Raw genomic sequence first — 21,223 nt, forward strand, 5'->3', positions numbered from 1 at the left:
TGATTTTTACTCTTCCTCTGATTCATCTTATCCATAATCGCCTTAAATTTTCCCGAACACTTTACTATGCACTTCACTCCAGGCTAAAAGTAATTTAATGGCCTCTTACTGACCATTGAATACATTCCGAACACCACAGCCTGGTATTCAAGGCTCTCCATAATTATTCCTTTGCAGCTTCATCACCTACCATGTAAACTGGAGGAAATGTTCTGCACTTTTCAGCTGCCACCAATTTGGCTTTAACCATTCCCTTTGTCTAAAGTCCCATTCCCATCCTCTTGGCTCATGTAAGCCCAGGCTTTCCTTCAAAGCTCAGCCGACTCCTTCAGGGAGAGCATTTCCTGACAGTTTTATTTTACAGTCAACCCTTTTCTCTGAACTCCTACAGTGCTTAACGCATATACCAATAACCTGCTTTTAGCATATGCTCCCTTCTGTTGCTTTCTATACTTTTATGAAAATGTCTTTTCAAAAAGAATTAAAGATCTTGAGGGCAGAGCCTTGGCCGTATTTGTTCATATTTCCAGTGCCGATGGTCTTTTAAATATAGGACAAAACTTTATATCTGGAAGTTTACCTAGTCCCACTCACTCATTTCACAGTGAAAAAAACAAGATCCAGAGTTGTTCGGACCTGCACAGTATAAAGCCAGAGCCAGATGTTTGCTGATACTGACGGATTACAAATTAGAAGGGTGTTCTTATGCAGAATGGCAGGATTCAGAAGGGAGGAATGAGACCACTCTCTGAACAAGGAGGAAATGTAGTTGTTTTTGGCAGACAGGCGGTTAGGAAAAGCTGCTTGATGAGGAACGTGCAGTGGCTACTGGAGGACGGGGCTGTTTTTTTGCGTAACCCTCAGGTTCTCGAAAATGGTCGGACGTCCGATAACGTTTTTTACATGAAGTGCCTTCCTTGCCTTAATACATTCTTCTTCACAAGCAGGTAACTTGAAGAAAGTGATGCAGGTTGGCTTTTTCATTTCTCGAGGAAACAGGCCCAGAAGACCTACTGCCTGGTGATGAGAACCAGCTAAGGGCTCTCCCCTCTGTGAAGCGAGCCAGGACGCGCCCCTGGCAGGAATTCGTGGACTAAGCAGCAGGCCTTGGCCGAGATCCCAGGAAAGAAGAGCAAGGGGCTTTCCACCTGCCCCAAGCGTAACCCGGGATCGCAGGCCTCTCGGGTTCCAGCCCCTCGTTCCACGCCTCTTAAGTCCGCCACCTCCTCCTAGTCTTTTCCCCGCCCCTCCCCTCACGCTGAACGGGCTCGCTCCCGCGCCGGGGCCGGGAGCACCGACCGGAGCGAGCAGGCGGAGACGGAAGACCTTAGGGGCAATGCGCCACGGGGGCGAGCGCGCAGGCGCTCTCTAGGATCCCGCTGCAGGCGCGAGTCTCAACTTGCAGCAGGCGGCGGGGTAAGGATCCTGGCCTGGGGTTCCGGACCGCCTGGTTACGGTGGGGAGGGACTAGGGACTCGCGACACGTCGCTACTCTGCGCCGAATTGCGCGCCGCTGGCCACTCGGCTCCTAGCTGCTTTTCACTGAGAAAGACAGCGTCCTGGCTTCCCTAACCCAGCTTGCCGCTCCCTTGAGCGTGGGGTGGGGAAGCGGTGATAGGATAGTGGGGCTCCTTCGCTAGAGCGGCTTGGTCCCCTGTTTCTGAGGGTCTGGTCCGCTGGAGAAAGGTGGAGGGGGTGGCGCCGGAGGGTGGGGTGTTCCTTTTGCGAGATGTGTCACCTGGGTGGTGTGTCCACCTTGGGGGAAGGAGCTTTCAGACTAACAGGAACAGATTCGGCCCTGGGAAGTGGACGGCCGGCTTTTCTTACGTCGAGACGCGCTGTCCAGGCTAAGCAGGACTGAACGCTCAGCCGCCAGCGGGGCAACTTCCTGGCTCTGTGGATGGGTTCGAAAGACAGAAGTTACTGTATTTTGCTTTACAGATGGAAAGTTAACAAAGAACCCCTTTTACTGTACAAGAAGAGTCTCACATAATGTCTTTAACCATTAAGGACTCAGTAAAACCAGGTACCTTCCCATTTCACGCGTGACGATCACTAGCAAATACAGGCCCTCCTTCTACAGGATGAGGTTAAATCCAGATACACCCAACGTTAAACCCATCTTAAATTGAAATACGTTTAATACGCCCTAACCACCCAACGTGATAGCCTAGCCTACCTTAAACTTGCTCAGAACACTTATATTAGGCTAAAGTTGGACAATTAATGTTGAGTTTCATCTCAAGAGTAATTGTCTTCCCCTTCTCACCAGAAGCAAGAGACATAGAGGTGGTTTTGTAGACGCACGGGATGTGAAAACTCAATCCAAAAGACGCCGGCAATACAGTAGTGCACTGTGGAGCATGGGTCGATTGCCTTTGTTATGTTTTGGCTCACAGGGAGCTGCAGGTGGGCTGGCTGTTGCTGCCCAGCTTTAGGAGAATCGTGGAGCGAGCATGTCACTAGACCAGGAAAAGATAGAAATTCAAAATTCCAGTATGTTTTCTACTGAATGCATATAGGATGCTCACTGTGGTAGTGTTGAAAATCCTAAATCAAGCCCTGGCTGTTGTGACTCAGTGGATTGAGTGCCGGCCTGCCAACCCAAAGGTCGTCAGTTCGAAGCACATGCCTGGGTTTCAGGCTGTGTCCCCAGTTAGGGGGCGTTGGAGAGGCGATCTATTCACATATCTCTCGCACATTGATGTTTCTTTCCCTGTCTTTCTCCCTCCCTTCTCCTCTCTATAAATAAAATGTTAAAAAGAAAAAAAAAGAAAATCCTAAATTGAACCATGGTGAGTCGGTGGGGGTGGGGGTGGGGGTGGTGTCAGCCTGTACTTTGTGAGTACCTGCTTTCTGTCAACCTTTTTATAAGTGCAGAGAACAAAGCAACAACCGGGACAGGAGGATCCCTCCCTGTTTGCATGGAGCATATTTATATTCTAGTTGACAAGAAAAAAAAAGTAATTTCCTTGTATACCTTTTTATTGGGGTATAACATGTACAAGATAATACTGTACACAGATCATAAGTTGTAACTTGTTGATTTATCATAAGCACATCTTTTATTCACCACTCAAGTCAAAAAACAATGTTCATAGCATTTTCTCCTAATAGTCTCTTTCCTGATTTCTACCTCCACAGATTAGTTTTGCCTCTTTAAGAGGCCTTCATAAGTGGAACCAAATCTATTTTATGGTGTCTAGCTTTTCTTAGAATTATGTTTGTGAGATTGTTTCATGTTGTGTAAAAATATAATTTCTGATGCTGAAAAGAATTAGTAAGAAAATTAAAGAAGGTAATGGTACAAACAGTAAGAGCTGGAAACCTTTGTGGGGTGGTCAGGGGTGATCTTCTGAGAGAAGGACTGAGGTATAACATGAAGGGGCAAAGACTGAGCAGTGAGTTGTGTTAAGAGTGTTCCAAGCAGAGGGAATAAATAGAAGTGGAAAGGCACTGAGATGTGAATGAACCTGACAGGATCTAGAGAGGAAGTAGTTGTGGGAAAGTGGAAGAGGCAGGTAGGGGTCAGATCATAGAGGGTCTTATGTAGCTGGGATATTTGGGTTTTTGTTTTGTTTTAGATTTTATTTATTTTTAGAGAGGGAAGGGAGGGAGAGAGAGAGAGACACACACACACATCAATGTGCGGTTGCTGGGGGTCATGGCCTGCAACCCAGGCATGTACCCTGACTGGGAATCGAACCTGCGACACTTTGGTTTGAAGCCCGCACTCAATCCACTGAGCTATGCCAGCCGGGGTGGTATTTGGGTTTTATTCTAAGTGTAATAGATGTCAGGAAGAGATGTTTTTGATATCTTTCAGTTTCTAACATGAGCCACTTGTGGAGGACGGGAAGGCCTATCCATTGTACTCATCAAAAAACCCTATAAATGTGACAGTGTTGGACAACTATTGGGAATTAACATGTTCAGAGACCAGATCTTCTTGCGTATTATCAGGATTTATATTAATTCAGACACAATATGCTTCCAGAATCAATTTAGAAGGCACTTTATAAATTAGTCATTTATTCTACACTAAAAATATTCTTGTCAATTAGTTGCTCAGCTTATGTTTGAAACTGTTAAAAAGGAACTCAAGAAGCTCATTTCATGTTTGGATGGCTGTATTTATTTTTTTTTTAATTTATTGATTTGAGAGAGAGAAAGGGAGGGATAGGTGTGAGAGAGAGGCAGACATTGATTTGTTGTTGCGCTTATTTATGGATCATTGGTTGCTTCTTCTATGTACCCTGACTAGGAATTGAACCCACAACCTTGGTGTTGATACATGTTCTAGCTGAATGAGCTCTACCCAGCTGGGGTGGACAACTCTAATTGTTAGAAAAGATTTCCTAATGATTAATCAAAATACCTGTAACATTGGTTATCAGTTCTGGGTCCATACAGAACTGATAATTAATCATCTATTATCTGTTGCCTCCCTTTCACTTCACATGCAGTTGAGTTTTGTGGTTTGTTATTTCACATTTAAGTGCAGGACTTTTTTTTAACAGCTGAATGTGGCAGAGAGCACCATCAAACTCTAGTCATAGAAGCTCTGCTGGTGTTAGCGAACACCCTGCCATTAATATAGCACACTCCCAACACTCAGAAGTCCACTGGCCAAGACAAATGCAGGACTTTTGAATTTATTTTAATTTATCCCTGTCATGATTTCTGGAGTTAGATTTGGTTCATCATACATGTTGTCCATATCTCTTTGATTATGATTCTTTAGTACATCAGTTAGCTATCCCTTCCATCATTGTTTGATTAACAAACTCGATCAGCATGATATTAGTTAAGCGTTATGTTCTTTAAGTTCATTGTGATTATTAAGTGTTATTGGTAGTTCATTGCTTCATGGGGAAGCACTTAAATATGATTACCTGGGGCTGTGGATAATTTATTTAAATTGGTCATATTAGTGATTTAAATTTCCAAGACAGAATATTTGTTAAGCTATATGTTCAAATCCAGGAATCAGCATTTCTAAAGTCAATAAATGTGATGTCTAAGCAAAAAGTAGAGTGGCGTATTGCAGTTTTGGAGTATATAGTGGAGAATGTTGATAAAAAGCATTTTTTGAGTTAGACTAAAAGAATTTGAATAGCTTGTAATGACGTTTAACCTTGTCAAACCCAGAATCAACATCAAAGACTGATTTAATTTTGATTTTTTCTCTTACTTTGCCTCTGTGATAAAAGTTCTAGTGAACAGTAAAATGATAAAAAATGGATGCAGTAGAAGGAAAGAAAGAGGGGATTTACATAGCCCAAATATGAGTGATATAGTTACATAGTTTACTAAACACTATGTATCATTCTTCCTGACTGAGGTGCTAGACTTCATTAGTTCTAGAGTAAGAAAATAACTTTTGCCCAGCTATTGATGGAATATGCTAATTTCCCCTAAATTTTCAGTTGATTTAATTGTATTTTTAAAATATATTTAAAAACTATGTCTTATGGTTAAAATGGCCTCATAGTTTTTTGTTTGTTTATTTTTGTTTTTAGATCCTAATTTATGGATTGGAAGTATTCTTTTTACTATGAATGGTATAGATGTGTTGACTGGAGATGTTCAGAAGTGGGGGAGAAGGCTTTGGGAGTGATCAGGGAAGTCTTTACTGAGGACATTGAAGTTAAACTGAACTTTGAAGAAGAGCCAGAATTTTTACAGGCAAAAGGAATTTGTTCCAACTTTTCTCAGGGAGCTGGGGTGGGTTTTGAAAATCAGTTTGAACATAGGTGAAAATGTTTTAATGACCTATGTGCACTGTCCCACGAGTTTTCAAAGCTCTCTAATTTCAAAACCCCCATGGGGAAAAAGTAAAAAAAAGAAAAAGAAATATGTAAGTGGTTAATTGCATTTTACTGCTTTTTGTATTTTGTTTTTTAAGAGTTGGGGCTATTCTTACTGGTTCTTGCAAAGGCTTATTCTCTAAGACGGGAAGTTGGTGTAGTTAGTGCGAGTATGTTTTGGAAGGAAAGAAGTAAAAAATCAAACTCCATAAATTACTTCAGTGGAAGACTTTCTCAAGTGAATAGAAAGATAAAATTCCTCTTTATTCCTGTTCCAAAGATAAATCACCCCTTTGTTTACCTTTGTGGTCTCATTTTTACCTGTAGATGAATGTGTTCTGGATAGAACTGAGCGATCTACTATCTACATGTCACTCTTGTTTTTCTACACTCAGAAATACTCGCTCTTAAGAGCAGATCCTTCCTCCATCTTTAGATACACTGAGTCCCATTTAACAGGGAGAGTTGTCTGTTGAGGACCTAGGAATAAGGGATTCAAAACCACCCCCTTTCCTCAGGGCCCCCCAGTTCCCCACCTTTCTACTTGGTTTAATGGGTTTGTTGTTATAAGTACTATGCTCAGCTAAATCTTGATATCCTCTTCTTCTTCCCCCCTGCAGGCTACTTCTTCATAGACATTTAAAAAAAATCACTATTTAACTCTTTGGAAGCAAAGCATCACTTAAAATCCTAATTCCAAAGAACTGGCAACATTCTGTGACCAAGAGAAGAAGTGACTGACTGCATGTTGAAAGTATCCTGGCTCTGGCCCTGTTTTTTCCTCCCTGTGTTTGAAGAAACATGGAGAAATGGTACTTGATGACAACTGTGGTCTTGATAGGACTGACAGTACGGTGGACAGTTTCTCTTAATTCTTATTCAGGTAACACATTTTTACTGTTTAAAAGATTGGTAAATACTCCTTTGGATAGTTTTTGTTTATTTGTTTTTTAAAAATATTTATTTATTTTTAGTCAGAGGAGAAGGGAGGGAGAAAGAGAGGGAGAGTGAGAAACAGCAATGTGTGGTTGCCTTTCACATGGCCCTCACTGGGGATCTGGCCTGCAACCCAGGTATGTGCCCTGACTGGGAATTGAACCAGCGACCTTTAAGTTTGCAGCGGATGCCCACCCCACTGAGCTACACCAGTCAGGGCAAAAGAGTTTTATTTCTTACTTTCTACTACTTATGTTTTTAATTTCTTTTCTTAATGTTTTTTTTTTTTACTGCTAGTACCTTATTACAGTTTTGAATAGAAGTAGTGATTCAGGCATCTTTATCTTGTTCCTAATTTTAATGGGTGCCTTTAATTCATGACTAAGTATATTTTTGTTCTTTGTAGCATTGAACCAACCTTGCATTACTAAAATAACCCTATTTGTACATTAGTACATGTTTTTGTTATTTGAAAGAAATGTGAAGATTTTTACTTTTACAAAAAAATCTGTTTACCCTGTTTACTGTACTAATGTAGGTCTTTTGTAAAAATGGGGTAAGACGAACTTTTGGAAAGTGGGAGATTCTGTTTGCTTTATGTCATTTCAGTTTATGAAACTTTTCATAGGAATGCTCTACTTTTGGATAGCAGGGAAAACCAAGTTTATCTTTTTTTTAAAAAGTATATTGCCACATTTTAGCATCTGTGCTCTTGAATTGCCCCATAGGACAGTCAACAGAATAAGATTACTTTTGGATTACTGTGTAAGAAAAGTGTAGCTCTTATACATTAGTAGAATATTGATAGACATTTTTTGTAGGTAGTGACTTAGCATTTACATGTGAAGAACTTATGTGTCATGGAGGCTGGGAGAATTAATGAATAAATATAACATGTGTGATTCCACTAAAATTTTTTTCCTTTATTAAATATAATACTTTTGGGAGTATACTTTGTTTTTGTTATGTTTATTTTAGTTTGCTTTAAAGTTTAAAAAAACTCACTGATTTTTTTTTAGGGAGAGAGGTGGGGAGGGAGAGAAACATTGATGTGTGAGAGAGAAACATCAATCAGTTGCCTCCCATGCATGCCCGGACTAGGGATCAAACCCACAACCTAAGTATGTGCTCTTACTGGGAATTGAATCCACAACCTTTGGGTGCATTTTTTAAACATATATTTATGTATATATAAGGGGCATAAATATACATGCTACTTATATAATTAGTTTTTATAGACCTAAACATATTGAATAAATATTGCTTGTTGCTTTTAAACAAGCCAGGGGAGGAAACAAATTCCGATTTTAGTATTGATTGCTTATCTTGCAGAGATTCACAATTTCTCTATACTTGATCCAAAGTGCTACCACTGATTTGAGAGCAAACAGCAACACTTGAACCAATTTTAATAATTTTTTATCCCCTCCTCCAAAGCTCTATTTGGCCATTCAGGAGGAGAAAGTCATGGGGAATCTTTTTTTTTTTCTTGCAAAATTATTGTTAATTATTGTTAAAGTATATCTGCATTCTGTTTAGTTGGTTAATTTCTCTCACCTTACCTATTGCCATTTGTAATGTTTCTTCTACTTTTTTATAAAGACTTTATTTATTTTTAGACAGAGGGGAAGGGAGAGAGAGAGGGAGAGAAACATCGATCAGTTCCCTCTTGCACACCCCCACCTGGGAACCTGGCTCAAAACCCAGGCATGTGCCCTGACTGGGAATCTAACTAGTGACCTTTCTGTTCACACGCTGGAGCTCAATCCACTGAACCACGATAGCCAGAGCTGTAATGTTTCTTCTTACTCACCAGGAACATGTAAAAGGGGGATTTTATTCTGGAAAATTTTAGCCAGTTTTCCCTCCCTTAGAATGTTTAAATTTTCAATGTAAAGGCAAGGAGTGGGTATTGTTTTCAAAGAAACTACTTGTTTTTTTTAATTCTAACAACATTTTGAGTAATTCAGCAGTTGACAAAATGAATATTTAAGTGGTGCTTAAGCCCATTTTCCTGAGAAAGAGACAAAATTGAAGCTTTGTAGACACATTAGTGTGTTTACTTTATGCACTTCTGAATCCCATGTAAATAAATTTGTAGAATTAATCACAGTGGGAGGAATTCTGCTTGCCCTTCCCTAGTGAAGCTCTCATAGGTACCGTTGGGTTGTCTTTCTGGGTCGCTTTAAGGGCACTTGAGCAGTTTTAAAAACTTAACTACTAATTTCATAGCAGTGTCAGCTGAATTTATTGAAGTAGGTCAGACTCTGGATAGAAACTTGTTTCTCAACCCTAAAGAGAGTCATTATCCATTCTTCTATTTGTGAGAGAATGGTAATAAATTCTTCCACATCTGACCACAGTCTAGAGCAATTTCAGAAAATCTAGAAAGCCGGATTTTTTCAAGTATCAGAAATGATTCAAAGTCCTCTCTGACTTTTATTATCCCAGTGGACCCAAAATAAACAAACAAAAACAAAACAAACAAAAAATAAAAATCAATTCCTTTCCTCTGTACACAGTGATTGTATTTCTAAAAACGGGAACAAATACACTCCTATAAACTATACGTACAAAAAAGTAATTAATTAAATGGGGAATTATTTCACCTTTTTTAAAAAATTGTTGTTTCTCCTCCCATTGCCCGTTCAGTTGATTAAGGAAGTTTTTAATGAAAGTATGTACTATCTGCCTAGCAATATGTTTCCTTTGAGCTCTGGAAAACCCTAGAAACTAAATAGTATAGTCATGAGACAAAATATACCTGACTGAAAATGTAAGTATTTTGAGAAGTCAGTATTAATGATCAATATGTTTTTAATTTGTAAGGAGAATTTGGAATTTAAGATGATTTCTGCAGTTGGATATGAATTTATAGAAGAGATGTGTGAATAGGGAGTAGGCAGCATGAATAGAGGCTTGGAATTTCACTGTCAGACAGCAACTCAAAGATGTTTTGGGGCAAGAACCAATATACAGGCAAAGTAGCTGTGGTGTAATTAACTGGTCTACCATCACAAATTGTTCAAGGTGGATAATCAGCAACTTAAATCTTCTGAATTTAAAAAGGATATAGGTTTTTAGGAAACTTATGTGTTCTTTTCCTTTACCTATACTACCTCTATAATTTAGAAAATTTTCACAAGGAAATAAAAATCTGATATACTAGAGTATATTGTTGTTTTGCTTTTTTTTCTTTTCACCTTAGGTGCTGGAAAACCCCCTATGTTTGGTGATTATGAAGCTCAGAGACACTGGCAAGAAATTACTTTTAATTTACCAGTCAAACAGTGGTATGAACAATTTTAACTTGATTTTCTTGTTTATCATAGTCCATTAAAATAGATTATTTAAAGATATTTAAAAGGAAAATAATGCTACTGCTTTTTTCATCTTGAACGTCCTCATCTCCCTGTGGACTGACGTCACACGTGTTACCTTGCATACTGTAGGCCCATTTTTAATGTCATACTCCTGAAAGTTACCTGTTTACTCAGTTACCAGCTGGAATACGGTACTGAACTAGAACTTTGATGATGGAATGCCCTGTGCCTTAGAAGCTCTACTGGACATAAAGAGTGGAAGTTGGTGGGCTAAAAATATTTCCTCTGGAGGTTTCGCCCAGTGTCTCTGTTAGAGACGGATGAAATGTAGAAAAGGAGTAGCTGAGGGATGAAGACTGTAGGTGCTACAGTCAGACCAGATCCTGGCTCTACTCTTTATATATGAGCAGTGTGACCTTTGGCAGTTATTTAACTTTCTCTGCTACAGTTTTATCACTTGTAGAATGGAAATAATAGAATGCATTATTTCACTGGGTGCTTATGAGGATTGAACAAAATGATACATGTAAAGCACTCAGACCAGTGTTCGCAATGTAATAAGCTCTCAATAAATGCTAGCTGTGGTTATATTGTCACAGAAATTCACACTTGTATCATTTTTATTGCACATGTTCTGATAATAATTGAGGACATTATTTTTTGACCTTATTGGATGCCTGGTAGATTATTTTATTAAAGACTGTACAGACTCTTCATATTGTTCTGTTGACTGCTTTGGTTAGATCCCCAGACACTGAGTTAACCAGTGAGCATCACTGTTCAGGTTATTAGTATATTCATAATATTTTTGTCTTGCTACTAGTTATTTTGTTTCCCCTGGTAGATTTTGAAGCTTTACTTGAACACTTACTTTTAAGTATCTTTTTCGATCATTTCTCTTTTCTTGTTTATGCATTTCCCTAAGAATAGGGAGCATAGTTGTTAGCCCTACCCTTTTTTCTTCCCAGTGCAGCCAGTTCTCTGTTAGCGTATACTGTTAGTATATATCCTTGTGTGCTTACAGCCTACTGTCAGCACCTCTTTTTAGTTATTTCCAGTCGATCTCAAGGATAAAGTAAATGAAAACTAGCTTTTGCCTTATAAGAAGCTGAAAACCAAATCAAATTGTAGTGATCAAAATGTAATTCTTGAATTTTTTATGGTTTTCTATTGCTATGTACATCCAATAGTTTTGAGACAAACAATCAGAACTACTATTTTGCACTTACTTTGTGTCAGGAAGTGACTTAACAGCTTTACGTGGTTTCACTCAATCCTTTGCCAGCTCTCTCTGCGAGTTGTGTATAATAAAACTTTATGCTGATGTGCCCTGTAGTAACATGAATTTGGAAAGAACATAATTGGTGCCTGTCTTCTGGCAACCCCGTTTAGAGAGACGGGTCCTCTGGTCTGCACTGTTGGCTGGCCCAGTTTCCCTGATTCAGGCTGCCTAAAGGGGCTCCAACGAACATGGAGGTTCTTGGATTCACTGCCTCTTGGCTTCAGGTCTCAGCCAGATATAGGATCCAGGATTATTTATTCACATGGCCATTGCTGCCACAGTGGACACCCACCACCAGATAGTGCCATTCTTAGTACCTTGTGCCCAGATCTCTTTGCTGCCTAGCACCCTTTGATCATTTTGTTAATCCCAGTACCCTCCATTTAAACCTGCATTTTATGTGACTGACATTAAGAAAATGAACATTAATGGACTTTGAATCATGATGAATGCTAATTTTAAAAGTTTTCTTAATCCCAAAGTAAGAGATTGTGGTGATGAGAAATTGTTACCCATTTGAAATAGGCTTATTATGAACAATGGTTTTATGTGAGTTATATAGTTTCATCTCTAATACTGTAAATTCTTATGACTGAGAAAATAAATTGGGTAGAAGAAGCTGACTAGTTATAATGGATATAATTAAGAAATCTATTTTATGTAAATTTCATTTTTATTTCTTGAGTCAAAGTAATTGTATATAGTTTCTTTCCATTGTGGCCATCTGGAGGAACACATTAACTTATGAACATTAGCCCTAGTTTTCTTCCTTAATTCACAGAATCATTCCATGTTGGTTGACTTCTTTTCAAAGTCTTCTACCTGTTTCATGAAGTATTTCTCTTTCCATAAATGAATCTTTGTGTTCTTTGATATTCATTTTTTACTTCTCAAGGTTGTGATTTTGTATAGTTTCTTTCGTTAAACTATAAGAAGCAATTTTTTTGTTGTTGCATATTTTCTTTTTTTTTTTAAGATTTTATTTATTTATTTTTAGAGAGGGAAGGGAGGGAGAGAGAGAGAGAGAGGAACATCAGTGTGCGGTTGCTGGGGGTCATGGCCTGCAACCCAGGCATGTATCCTGACTGGGAATCAAACCTGCGACACTTTGGTTTGCAGCCTGCGCTCAATCCACTGAGCTACACCAGCCAGGGCTGCATATTTTCTTTTATACAAGTGTTTGTCATTGGTTAAGTGTAGTAAGAGTTGAGTGATAAGTTCTGGTTTGTCTGGGACAGTCCTGGTTTGTGTCTGTTGTTACGGTTTAATTATTGATAGCTTCCTCGTTCACTTTCAGGAGTGTGTTGGTTTAGATAATAAATTAGTTATTGTACTCAATAACAACTTTTAATTATGAATTCACAAAAATTTTTAGAAGGGGAAAAGACAAGAAAGTTCAGTTGAAATTTTTAACTCATCTAACATATCTTTTCATTTTAATTAAATTAAATGAGATGAGATGTTAGATATAAGCCTATGTCCTGATTATTGATTAATGGCATGATGTTTTTTTCTTTTTTTTCCCCCCAGGTACTTTAACAGCAGTGATAACAATTTACTGTATTGGGGATTGGATTATCCACCTCTTACAGCTTATCACAGTCTTTTGTGTGCATATGTGTAAGTTTTTCTTCCTTAATGTAAGTATTTATGTCCTTAGCAGATACAGTAAGGAACAGTGTGACCCAGCTTTGTTGGATAGAGGAGAGATTGTAGCTACCATTGTATTAAGGTTTGTAAAGCACTGTACATTTACAATAGGGTTGTAAAAAGTTACCTATCTGAGTTTGAATATTTGCATGATTCCTTTGGAGGACAGACTAGAAAGGAAGGGGAAAAATCTAGCCCTGTCCGGGTGGCTCAATTGATTGAAGTGTCATCCCATACACCGAAAGGTTGTGACTGGATTCCTGGTCAGGGCACCTACGTAGGTGCGGGTCTGATCCCTGGTTGGGGTGCGTGAGGGAGGCAAGTGATCCATGTTTCTCCCTCACATCCAGGTTTCTGTCTCTCTCCCTTCCTCTCTCTGTAAAATCAATAAACATAGCCTCGGGTAAGGATTAAAATAATAATAATAATAATAATGAAAAAGCGAAAATCTAGTGGAGTTGTTACCAATTATGCATGGGTGACTGAGAAATATACTAATATGGTTAGTTGTGCATAGGAGTGCTTCTTTTTTCTGGAATGGCCCAAAGTGAATGAAAAAATATGGGTCCAAATGGTATTCTGACTAACCTGTAAAGTTAAAAACTAGAATTACTCTAGTGTTTCACTTGTGATTTAAGATTGGGATTGTAATCCCTTCTTTTACAGCAATGGAGTAGTTTATAGATGATTAGGAACTCTGCTTTGTTGGAGAAACAGTTCTACTCTGTAGTGCTGTTTCATTTCAGACTTGAGGTGTGTGAGCAGAAATGTGAGGAGCTCCACAGTATCTTCTGAACTCATTTGTTTTACTCTTTCATGTTTCGTAAAAGTTAGCTTCCTTGACTAAAAACGAGTTGTTAGACTACATGATAATCAGTTATATTTTGCAGTGTTCAGGGTAACATAATGCAATTGAAACTTATTTTATCTTTAACAATTATGTTTAGTTTTATGCAATGATTTATGATTAATAGCTATTTATTATAGCTGATTGTTACACTAACTGAAAGGAATATAAATTATATGCGTTCAATTCGACACATCGGATTATTTTTACACTGGAAGAATTGGAGCGATGGGTTTCTTAGTAACATGTTATTACAGGGTTTCATTGGAAGGGAGCAGGGCAGACTGTCGTATAGCTTAAGTCAGCCTCACTTGATTAAATAAAAGGACCAATGCGTAGGCCTTGACTCTGTTGTTTTATAGGAGCAGTGGCCATTTCTCAAAATAGATTCTTATGTCCTCAGATGTCCATTTTGCTAAAAGTGAAAGGGAATTTAGTGAGTGCATGTGTATATGCTTTGATTTGCAGGGCAAAGATTATAAATCCAGACTGGATTGCTCTCCACACCTCACGTGGATATGAGAGTGAGGCACACAAGCTCTTCATGCGTGCAACAGGTAAAAGAACAATAGGTATTGAGTGCAAAATTGGATTAAAAAAATTTTTTGAACAAATTGGAAAGAGGCTTTATTGTTGTTCCTACTTATTTTAAGACTACAACTATAATATACATATATGTGTAGATTGTAAACTAAAAGAGGAAAAAGTAGAAAGGAATAATTCTGAGTGGTTTACATTTATTATCTCACTTAATAATTTGAACACCCAAATGAGGTAAATACTATTATTACCTTTATTTTAAGGTGAAGAAATGGAAGCACAGGTAAGTGAGATGAATAGCTCATTTGAGGTCAGATAGCTATAAAGTGAAGTTTTGTTTAGGCTGTTACTTAATATCCTAATTCCAAATCCCTTTAATCTTTTCTTTCTTCTCCTTTTAAAAATTTTATTTATTTATTTTTGGACAGAGGGGAAGGGAAGGAGAAAGAAAGGGAAAGAAATATCAATGTGTGGTTGCCTGTTGCGTGCTTCCCACTGGGCACCTGGCCTGCAGCCCAGGCATGTGCCCTGACTGGGATTTGAATCCGGGACCCTTTGGTTCCCAGCTGGCGCACAATCCACTGAGCCACATTAGCTAGGGCCCTTTAGGCTTTTTCTTAAAGTAAACTTTACAGTTGTATCTCATTCGTTGTGTTGCTATGCCTTGTTGCTAAATTAAATTATCCACTTATCAAATGTCTATGGAGAATTTATTGTGTTTGTTCTAAGAGTTGAAGGTAGTAAGTTTAGGTTGCTTTAAAAGCTTTTACATGATTTTAAAAGTTTTACATGATGCCTTGTGTTAACAGAATTTACCCTGTTTGATTTAGACTTTAATGCTAGCCTGGAACTTTTCCTTAATTAGCCTAAATTTAGTAGAGTTTGTTCTCTTTGTTACTCATCCAGGTGTGGAATCTCAGGCCCAAGAGATAATGCCTTGCCTGTCTTTCCCTCTCCCATAGTTACCTTTTCCCCACAATGCTTCCATCCTATCTGAACTGCATACTCACCACAGGATTACTTAGCTTTTGAACCAATACCTACATGGGGGGGGGCTCCCCCAAATAGGATTTTATTTATAAAATATTGTGTATTTATTCTCACATCTTTAAACTTAAGTCACCCTCAAAGTACTCTCCATTTGATGCAAAACACCTATTGAGATGTTTTTTCCACTGCTCAAAACAGTTTTTAAACTTGTCGATTTTGATGCCTCTTAGTGCTTTTGCTGTTTTTCTTTTCACCTTTCCCACTTGGCAATACATTTCCCTTCAAGGACTTTTTAAATCTGGGGAAACAAAAAAAAGTCACTTGGGGCAAAATTGGATGAATGAAGGGGCACAAGGGTCCTGCTGTTTTTGTTCTGTGCTGTGGGGAGGTGCACCCATAAATCACCCATCTTGAAATGGGCAAACACATTGAAAGAGTCTTAAAAAAAAAAAAAAATCACTGAAGCCCAGAGCAACCTCTCACAACAGTGCTGGCTGGTGCAGTGATATAGTGGGGTCCTAGAGCACACCTATCGAGGGAAGCCTGTATTACAAGGGGCTCACCCTCCAGGAAATAATTCCAGTTTTTTTGTTTGTTTTGTTTTGTTTTTGGTTCCCCCTTGTATCTGCAGAAAACTCACAATTTTTTAAAATTTATTTATTTATTTTGGGTGTGAGTAGAGAGAGAAACAGTGATCTGTTGTTCCACTCATTTATGCATTCATTCACTGGTTGTTTCTTGCATGTGCTCTGACTGGAGATGGAACCCGCAACCTTGGCCTGTTGGGTCGACATTCTGACCAACTGAGCTACCTGGCCAGGGCAGGAATTCAATCTTTAGGGACTATTTTATTTTCAGAGAGCCTCAGTCATTAAAAGTTTCTTTCTTATATTGATCCTCCACTAGTGATTTTACTTTCTGTTTCCTTGGGCTACATAGAACAAGCCTGATCCGTCATGTGTGTACTTAATACCCAGAGACATTTGAAGTCACCTTTTCCCCCAGGTTAGACGTTCTGAGATGCTTTAGTTATCTCTCAGATGACCAGTTTGTTGAATGCGATTACGGTTTTGAGGCCTTGGTTGTGCTCCTTGGAATATGTTTCAGTTTGCCAGTGTCATCCGAAATGTGGCATCTGGAGCAGAAAACAGATCACATATCTCTAACACTGACCGTTTTCTATCATTTACCTTGTTCTGGACACTGTGTTTTGTGTAGTACAAGAAAAAAATAGGCTCTTTGGATAGCTGTGTTATATTGTTGAAGAAATTAATGTACATTATTTGTTTTTCTTTGGTCTAAAAGGATTGGACATTTAGAATTACGAGGGGTTTTTTTGTAAAAACATTTCTTAAGTTTCCTCCTCACCTGGGTCTCTCAAGTTCTTTATATTTATTAATTAGTAAAAGTTTATGTATTTTTAAGTAACATTTAAAAAAGATTCCTATGTATCGATTATTGCATTTGAGGTATCCACACCAGAAAATTTGGAATATACAGATATTTTAAAAAATGTTGTCTACCTTTATTTTCAGTAATCTTAATTGTTAAATCCAAGTCAGAGCAAAGAGAATTACTTTTGGATACAGCTAATTGATTTAATATGTGAATTTGTTAGAGAAAATTAAGGAAAGAGACTGTGTAATACCATATCAGTGGAAATTTGGCAGGGGTGAAGGGAATAGAAAGGACTCCCATGTAAAGGACTTGTCCAGGGTGGGTGGGAACCTTGTGTGAACAGAATTCCCACTCAGAGTTGGAGGGAAGGAGACAGTTAATACATTATTGTGTATAGATCCTGGTGGTCTCATAATTCACATCATTTGCGTGTTTTTTTTTCAGTGTTAATTGCTGACTTGCTGATTTATATACCTGCAGTGGTTCTGTACTGTTGTTGTTTAAAAGAAATGTCAAGTAAGAAAAAGGTATGTTTTAAAACAACCTGATATTTCATATCTGAAATTTTTTATTAGCTTAGCTATTTAGTATGGAGCTTAAGGAAGCCATGCTTTTGGAAATAAATACTAATACAGAATTGTTTACCTCTTAATTAATTTTCATTTATAAAACATCAACTTACCTTAATTATTTTAATGCCCAACTATAGTAATGAGGTGCACTGAATTCTAGAAGTTGTTTACTGCTGGATGGCACAGCATGTTGAATGTGTCTCTTAATAGGAGCTCTGGGTTTGAGTTGGCAGGGAGTGAGAAGGACCACACCGACAGGCACCTGAAAAGCTGCTACATTGTCTCAGAGTCACAGTTAACCAGCGCTCCCTTTGGTGATTTTATGTAGGATAGTCATTAGATAAACGTCTCTGATCTGTGTATCTAAACGTGCTTTCTCTGACAAATACCTTTTAGTGATTTTTCCCTTTTTACTGAGGTATCCTATCCATGAAGTATCACCTCCATGAAAACTGTAGTGTTTAGAGTTGTTTTTATAAAAATGAAATTTTTTGGTAACTAGAAGGTAAGGGGGGGACATTTGCAACTGTGTTAAATGAAACTACGCTTTTACCCTGTTTGATTCAAGTAACAGGTTACTCTCCTAATTCACAATATTTTTCTTTACAGGTTGCTAATGCATTATGCATATTGCTGTATCCAGGCCTTATTCTTATTGACTACGGACATTTTCAGTATCCTTTACTAATTTAGAAATTAAGTCAGATGCATACATATTATGAAATCTAGGCTCAATTTGTGTGATGTCATTCTGTGGTATCTATTAGGGTACTTGCTTATTATATAAACTATTTTCACAGTGGTATATAAGAATCTCTTCACGAAGCTTTATTTAAATGGTAAAAAAAGATCTGTTAAAAGTAGAATTGTTTTTTCACACCAGTTTGACTTGGTAACTGATTAGCTCTTCTGGAAAATGGGAGGAAAAGGGCCAAGTATACGCATACTTTCCTAATTTGAAAAAGGTGCCACTCACCTCCTGTCTTTTGGAGCTGTTATCCGACACCAGCAAAGGAAGAACAATAGGGTAGTTTTCTCAGTTTTAAAACAAGATGTTTCTGTAACAGTTGTAGCTGGAAGCTTCAGGAAACAAACCGAAAGATTAAAATTTACTATGTGGATTTTATGTGTGATTTTGATAACTAAGATAAGGAACATTCAAGTAAACAAATTTTGGAGAAAAGTTGATAAAAATCTGTACCTGGCTCTATAGTTTATCATTTAGTGTATTAAATGTCATTATCTGTCCCCCAAAAAGACATAGTTCACAGCTACATGATTGCTTAACTATGAGATTTCCTTTTGATGCCAGTCCGTTTTAGTTATAATAAAATTAATATGTGTGTCTGTTAAACGACTTGCAAAAGATAGTCAAATCTGTAGTTGTTTTTATCATATTTTTTAATCTGCCCATTTTCCTAATTGAGGTTTTTTTTTGGGGTCTTTTTGGCATTGTAGGATCAGGGTTATTGGATATAAAATACTGATTTAAAGAAAAGAAGTTGTTTTCAAGATTTTTAAAGCTATATTTACTTAGAAATGTAACACCAATACAGAAAAGTGCACTGAAGGTAAATGTGCAGTGTAGCGAATTGGCAGACTATAACCTGTATCGAAAGCAGCGTCCTGCCAGTATCCAGCACCACACCTGTACACCTCCTGGGTCCTTCTGTCTCCTCCTTTCCCAAACGCGGCCAAGTACTGATATTCTAGTTCAGTTCCCCTGCTTTTAGAACTTTGTATGAAAGAGACAGCACACTAGATATTCCTCTGTGTTTGTCGTTTTGGGCTCATCATTTTGTCTGTGAGAGTTATTCATGTGGTTGTAGCAGCTGTAGTTTGCCCACTTACATTGGTTTATAATATTCCACTGCAAGAAAACACAGAATTCTACTACTAGTGGACATTTGGATTGCCTCCAGATTTTGGCTGTGATGAATATGTTGCTATGAATTTTCTTGTAAATGTCTCTGTACACATATAAATGTATATTTTTATGAGTAGAATTGCTGAGTTACAGGTGTGCACATGTTTCATTTTACGTATTCCCAAATGGTTTTGAAGTCTGCTATGCTAATTAACACTACCATTCGCCATGGTGTGAAAGTTTTAGGCGTTCTTCTTCACCAGTCGTCAGTCATTTTCATTTTAACTTTCCAGGAAATCTCCTCTGTGATTTGAATCAAACCCTTGAAGCTTTGGGGGATTATGTCAGTTTATAGTGACACGTTTTTCAACCACTGTGTACTTTACTTTCCTCATTTGTAAAGTGGACATAATAATAACCCTTACTTTGTAAGCTTTCTGAGAATGGATTGAATTAATATTTGAAAAGCATTTGAAAAATACTAAGTACTGTGCTAAGTATTTATGGCTATCATTATCTGTTGTTACTGCGGCTGCTGTTGTCATTACTGTTTTTATTTTGGGCTCTGAAATAAATCAATTCAGGCATTAGGTGTTTTTGACAATTGTTTTGGATACTCTGTGGGTCATTCATGTTGAAGACTTGTGTTTTTCAGTTTTGGGAAATTCTCTTTGATATTTTCTCACTTCACTCTTTCTTGAGCTTATGAGGTGTTAGGTTTTTTTCATCTCCATCTTCAGCATCTCTTTGTCTTTTTATGGTTTGGAAGATTATCTTTTCCCTATCTCTAACACTTCCATTAAATTTCATTTGTTTTGTTAAGCATATCTTAAATTTCAGTTTACTTTTTTTTTGCTCACTGTTTTCTGAATTATTTCCATTCATCCAGCGTCAATATTTTCCCTTTTCATTTTGGTCTTAGTTTTTTTCCTTCAATGTTTATTTGATCCTAGAGTATCTGTCGTTATTTGAGAGTCAGGCAGAAGAAAAAGCTGCACTCGAGCTCTTTATTTGGTCCACTGGAGGTGAAGCGGGCAGGGAGCTGGCCTGTATGCTTTGGGATCCTTAAATTTCAGAGTGTGGAGGGCTCTGCACTATAGTGTTAACTTCCCCACTAGCCATCCCAGAAGGTTTATTCTGTTTCTTTGGAGAAATAGTTCTTTTGTTGCTTGGGGCAGGTGGGGCGTGGGAAGTGGTAAATGCTTTGGCTGCCAGATTGTCTTTGCACGGGAGTGAGGTGGGATTTGATTTCTTCATCTAGGGATTTTCAGTTAATCTTCTTGTTTTCTTTTCAAAATATTACTCAAACCCTCTGACTGCTTGGTGTTTGTAGAGTTCCCTAGGGGCTTGTAGGGTAGGTTGGTTCTTTGCTTGTCTAAGCTTCTTCTGTGCTTGTGGCTTCTTCCATCCTGTTTTATTTATTACCACTTTCTGTCTTCTGGAAATGGGTTGAAATCTTGATTTGTTGTAACCCATCTTCCCGTTCTCTTTATGGCTGTGAATTTATATTTTAAAAAATTCCCTATCATTTTAAGGGGGCCTAGGGAAGAAGAGGAGGTAAACATTAGGGCTTAGCTCACCATTTCAAACTGAAATTTAAATTTTGATGTTATTTATTTATTTATTTATTTTTAGAGAAGGAAGGAGGGGAGGGAGAGAGAGACATCAATGTGCGGTTGCTGGGGGCCATGGCCTGCAACCTAGGCATTTGCCCTGACTGGGAATCGAACCTGCGATGCCTGGTTCACAGCCTGCACTCAGTCCACTGGGCTATGCCAGCCAGGGCTAATTATGATGTTTTAATATAACAATGCTATTAGTTTATAATCAAGAACATATATTAATTATATTGATGCATATTATTGAAGAATTATAGTGATACCAGTAAATTTTGTGTTTTTAAAAAACTTGTGAAGCATCATTTTATTCTCTAGATTTGGTGTGTTATTTTAGTAATAACTGTGAAATAGTCTAGCAGAAACAAAGATACATGTTAACTATTTAGAGT

General features: G+C 38.0%; 1 protein-coding gene across 2 annotated transcripts in view; it reads left to right on the forward strand.

Moving 5' to 3' along the window:
• Positions 1 to 1,290: 1,290 nt before the first annotated feature.
• ALG6 (ALG6 alpha-1,3-glucosyltransferase) overlaps positions 1,291 to 21,223 on the forward strand; it is a 38,525-nt gene continuing 18,592 nt past the window's right edge. Inside the window, exons 1-7 of one of the 2 annotated variants that reach the window (XM_028512029.2) lie at positions 1,291 to 1,416; positions 6,431 to 6,693; positions 9,955 to 10,039; positions 12,882 to 12,971; positions 14,317 to 14,405; positions 17,221 to 17,303; positions 17,958 to 18,022. In XM_028512029.2, coding sequence (XP_028367830.1) covers positions 6,612 to 6,693; positions 9,955 to 10,039; positions 12,882 to 12,971; positions 14,317 to 14,405; positions 17,221 to 17,303; positions 17,958 to 18,022 — 494 coding nt within the window. In that variant the 5' untranslated portion in view covers positions 1,291 to 1,416; positions 6,431 to 6,611. The remainder of the gene's footprint in view (positions 1,417 to 6,430; positions 6,694 to 9,954; positions 10,040 to 12,881; positions 12,972 to 14,316; positions 14,406 to 17,220; positions 17,304 to 17,957; positions 18,023 to 21,223) is intronic. The other variant, XM_036026213.1, reaches the window with a different exon arrangement.

This window comes from Phyllostomus discolor, chromosome 5 (genome assembly GCF_004126475.2).
Source record: "Phyllostomus discolor isolate MPI-MPIP mPhyDis1 chromosome 5, mPhyDis1.pri.v3, whole genome shotgun sequence".
Lineage (NCBI taxonomy): Eukaryota > Metazoa > Chordata > Mammalia > Chiroptera > Phyllostomidae > Phyllostomus > Phyllostomus discolor.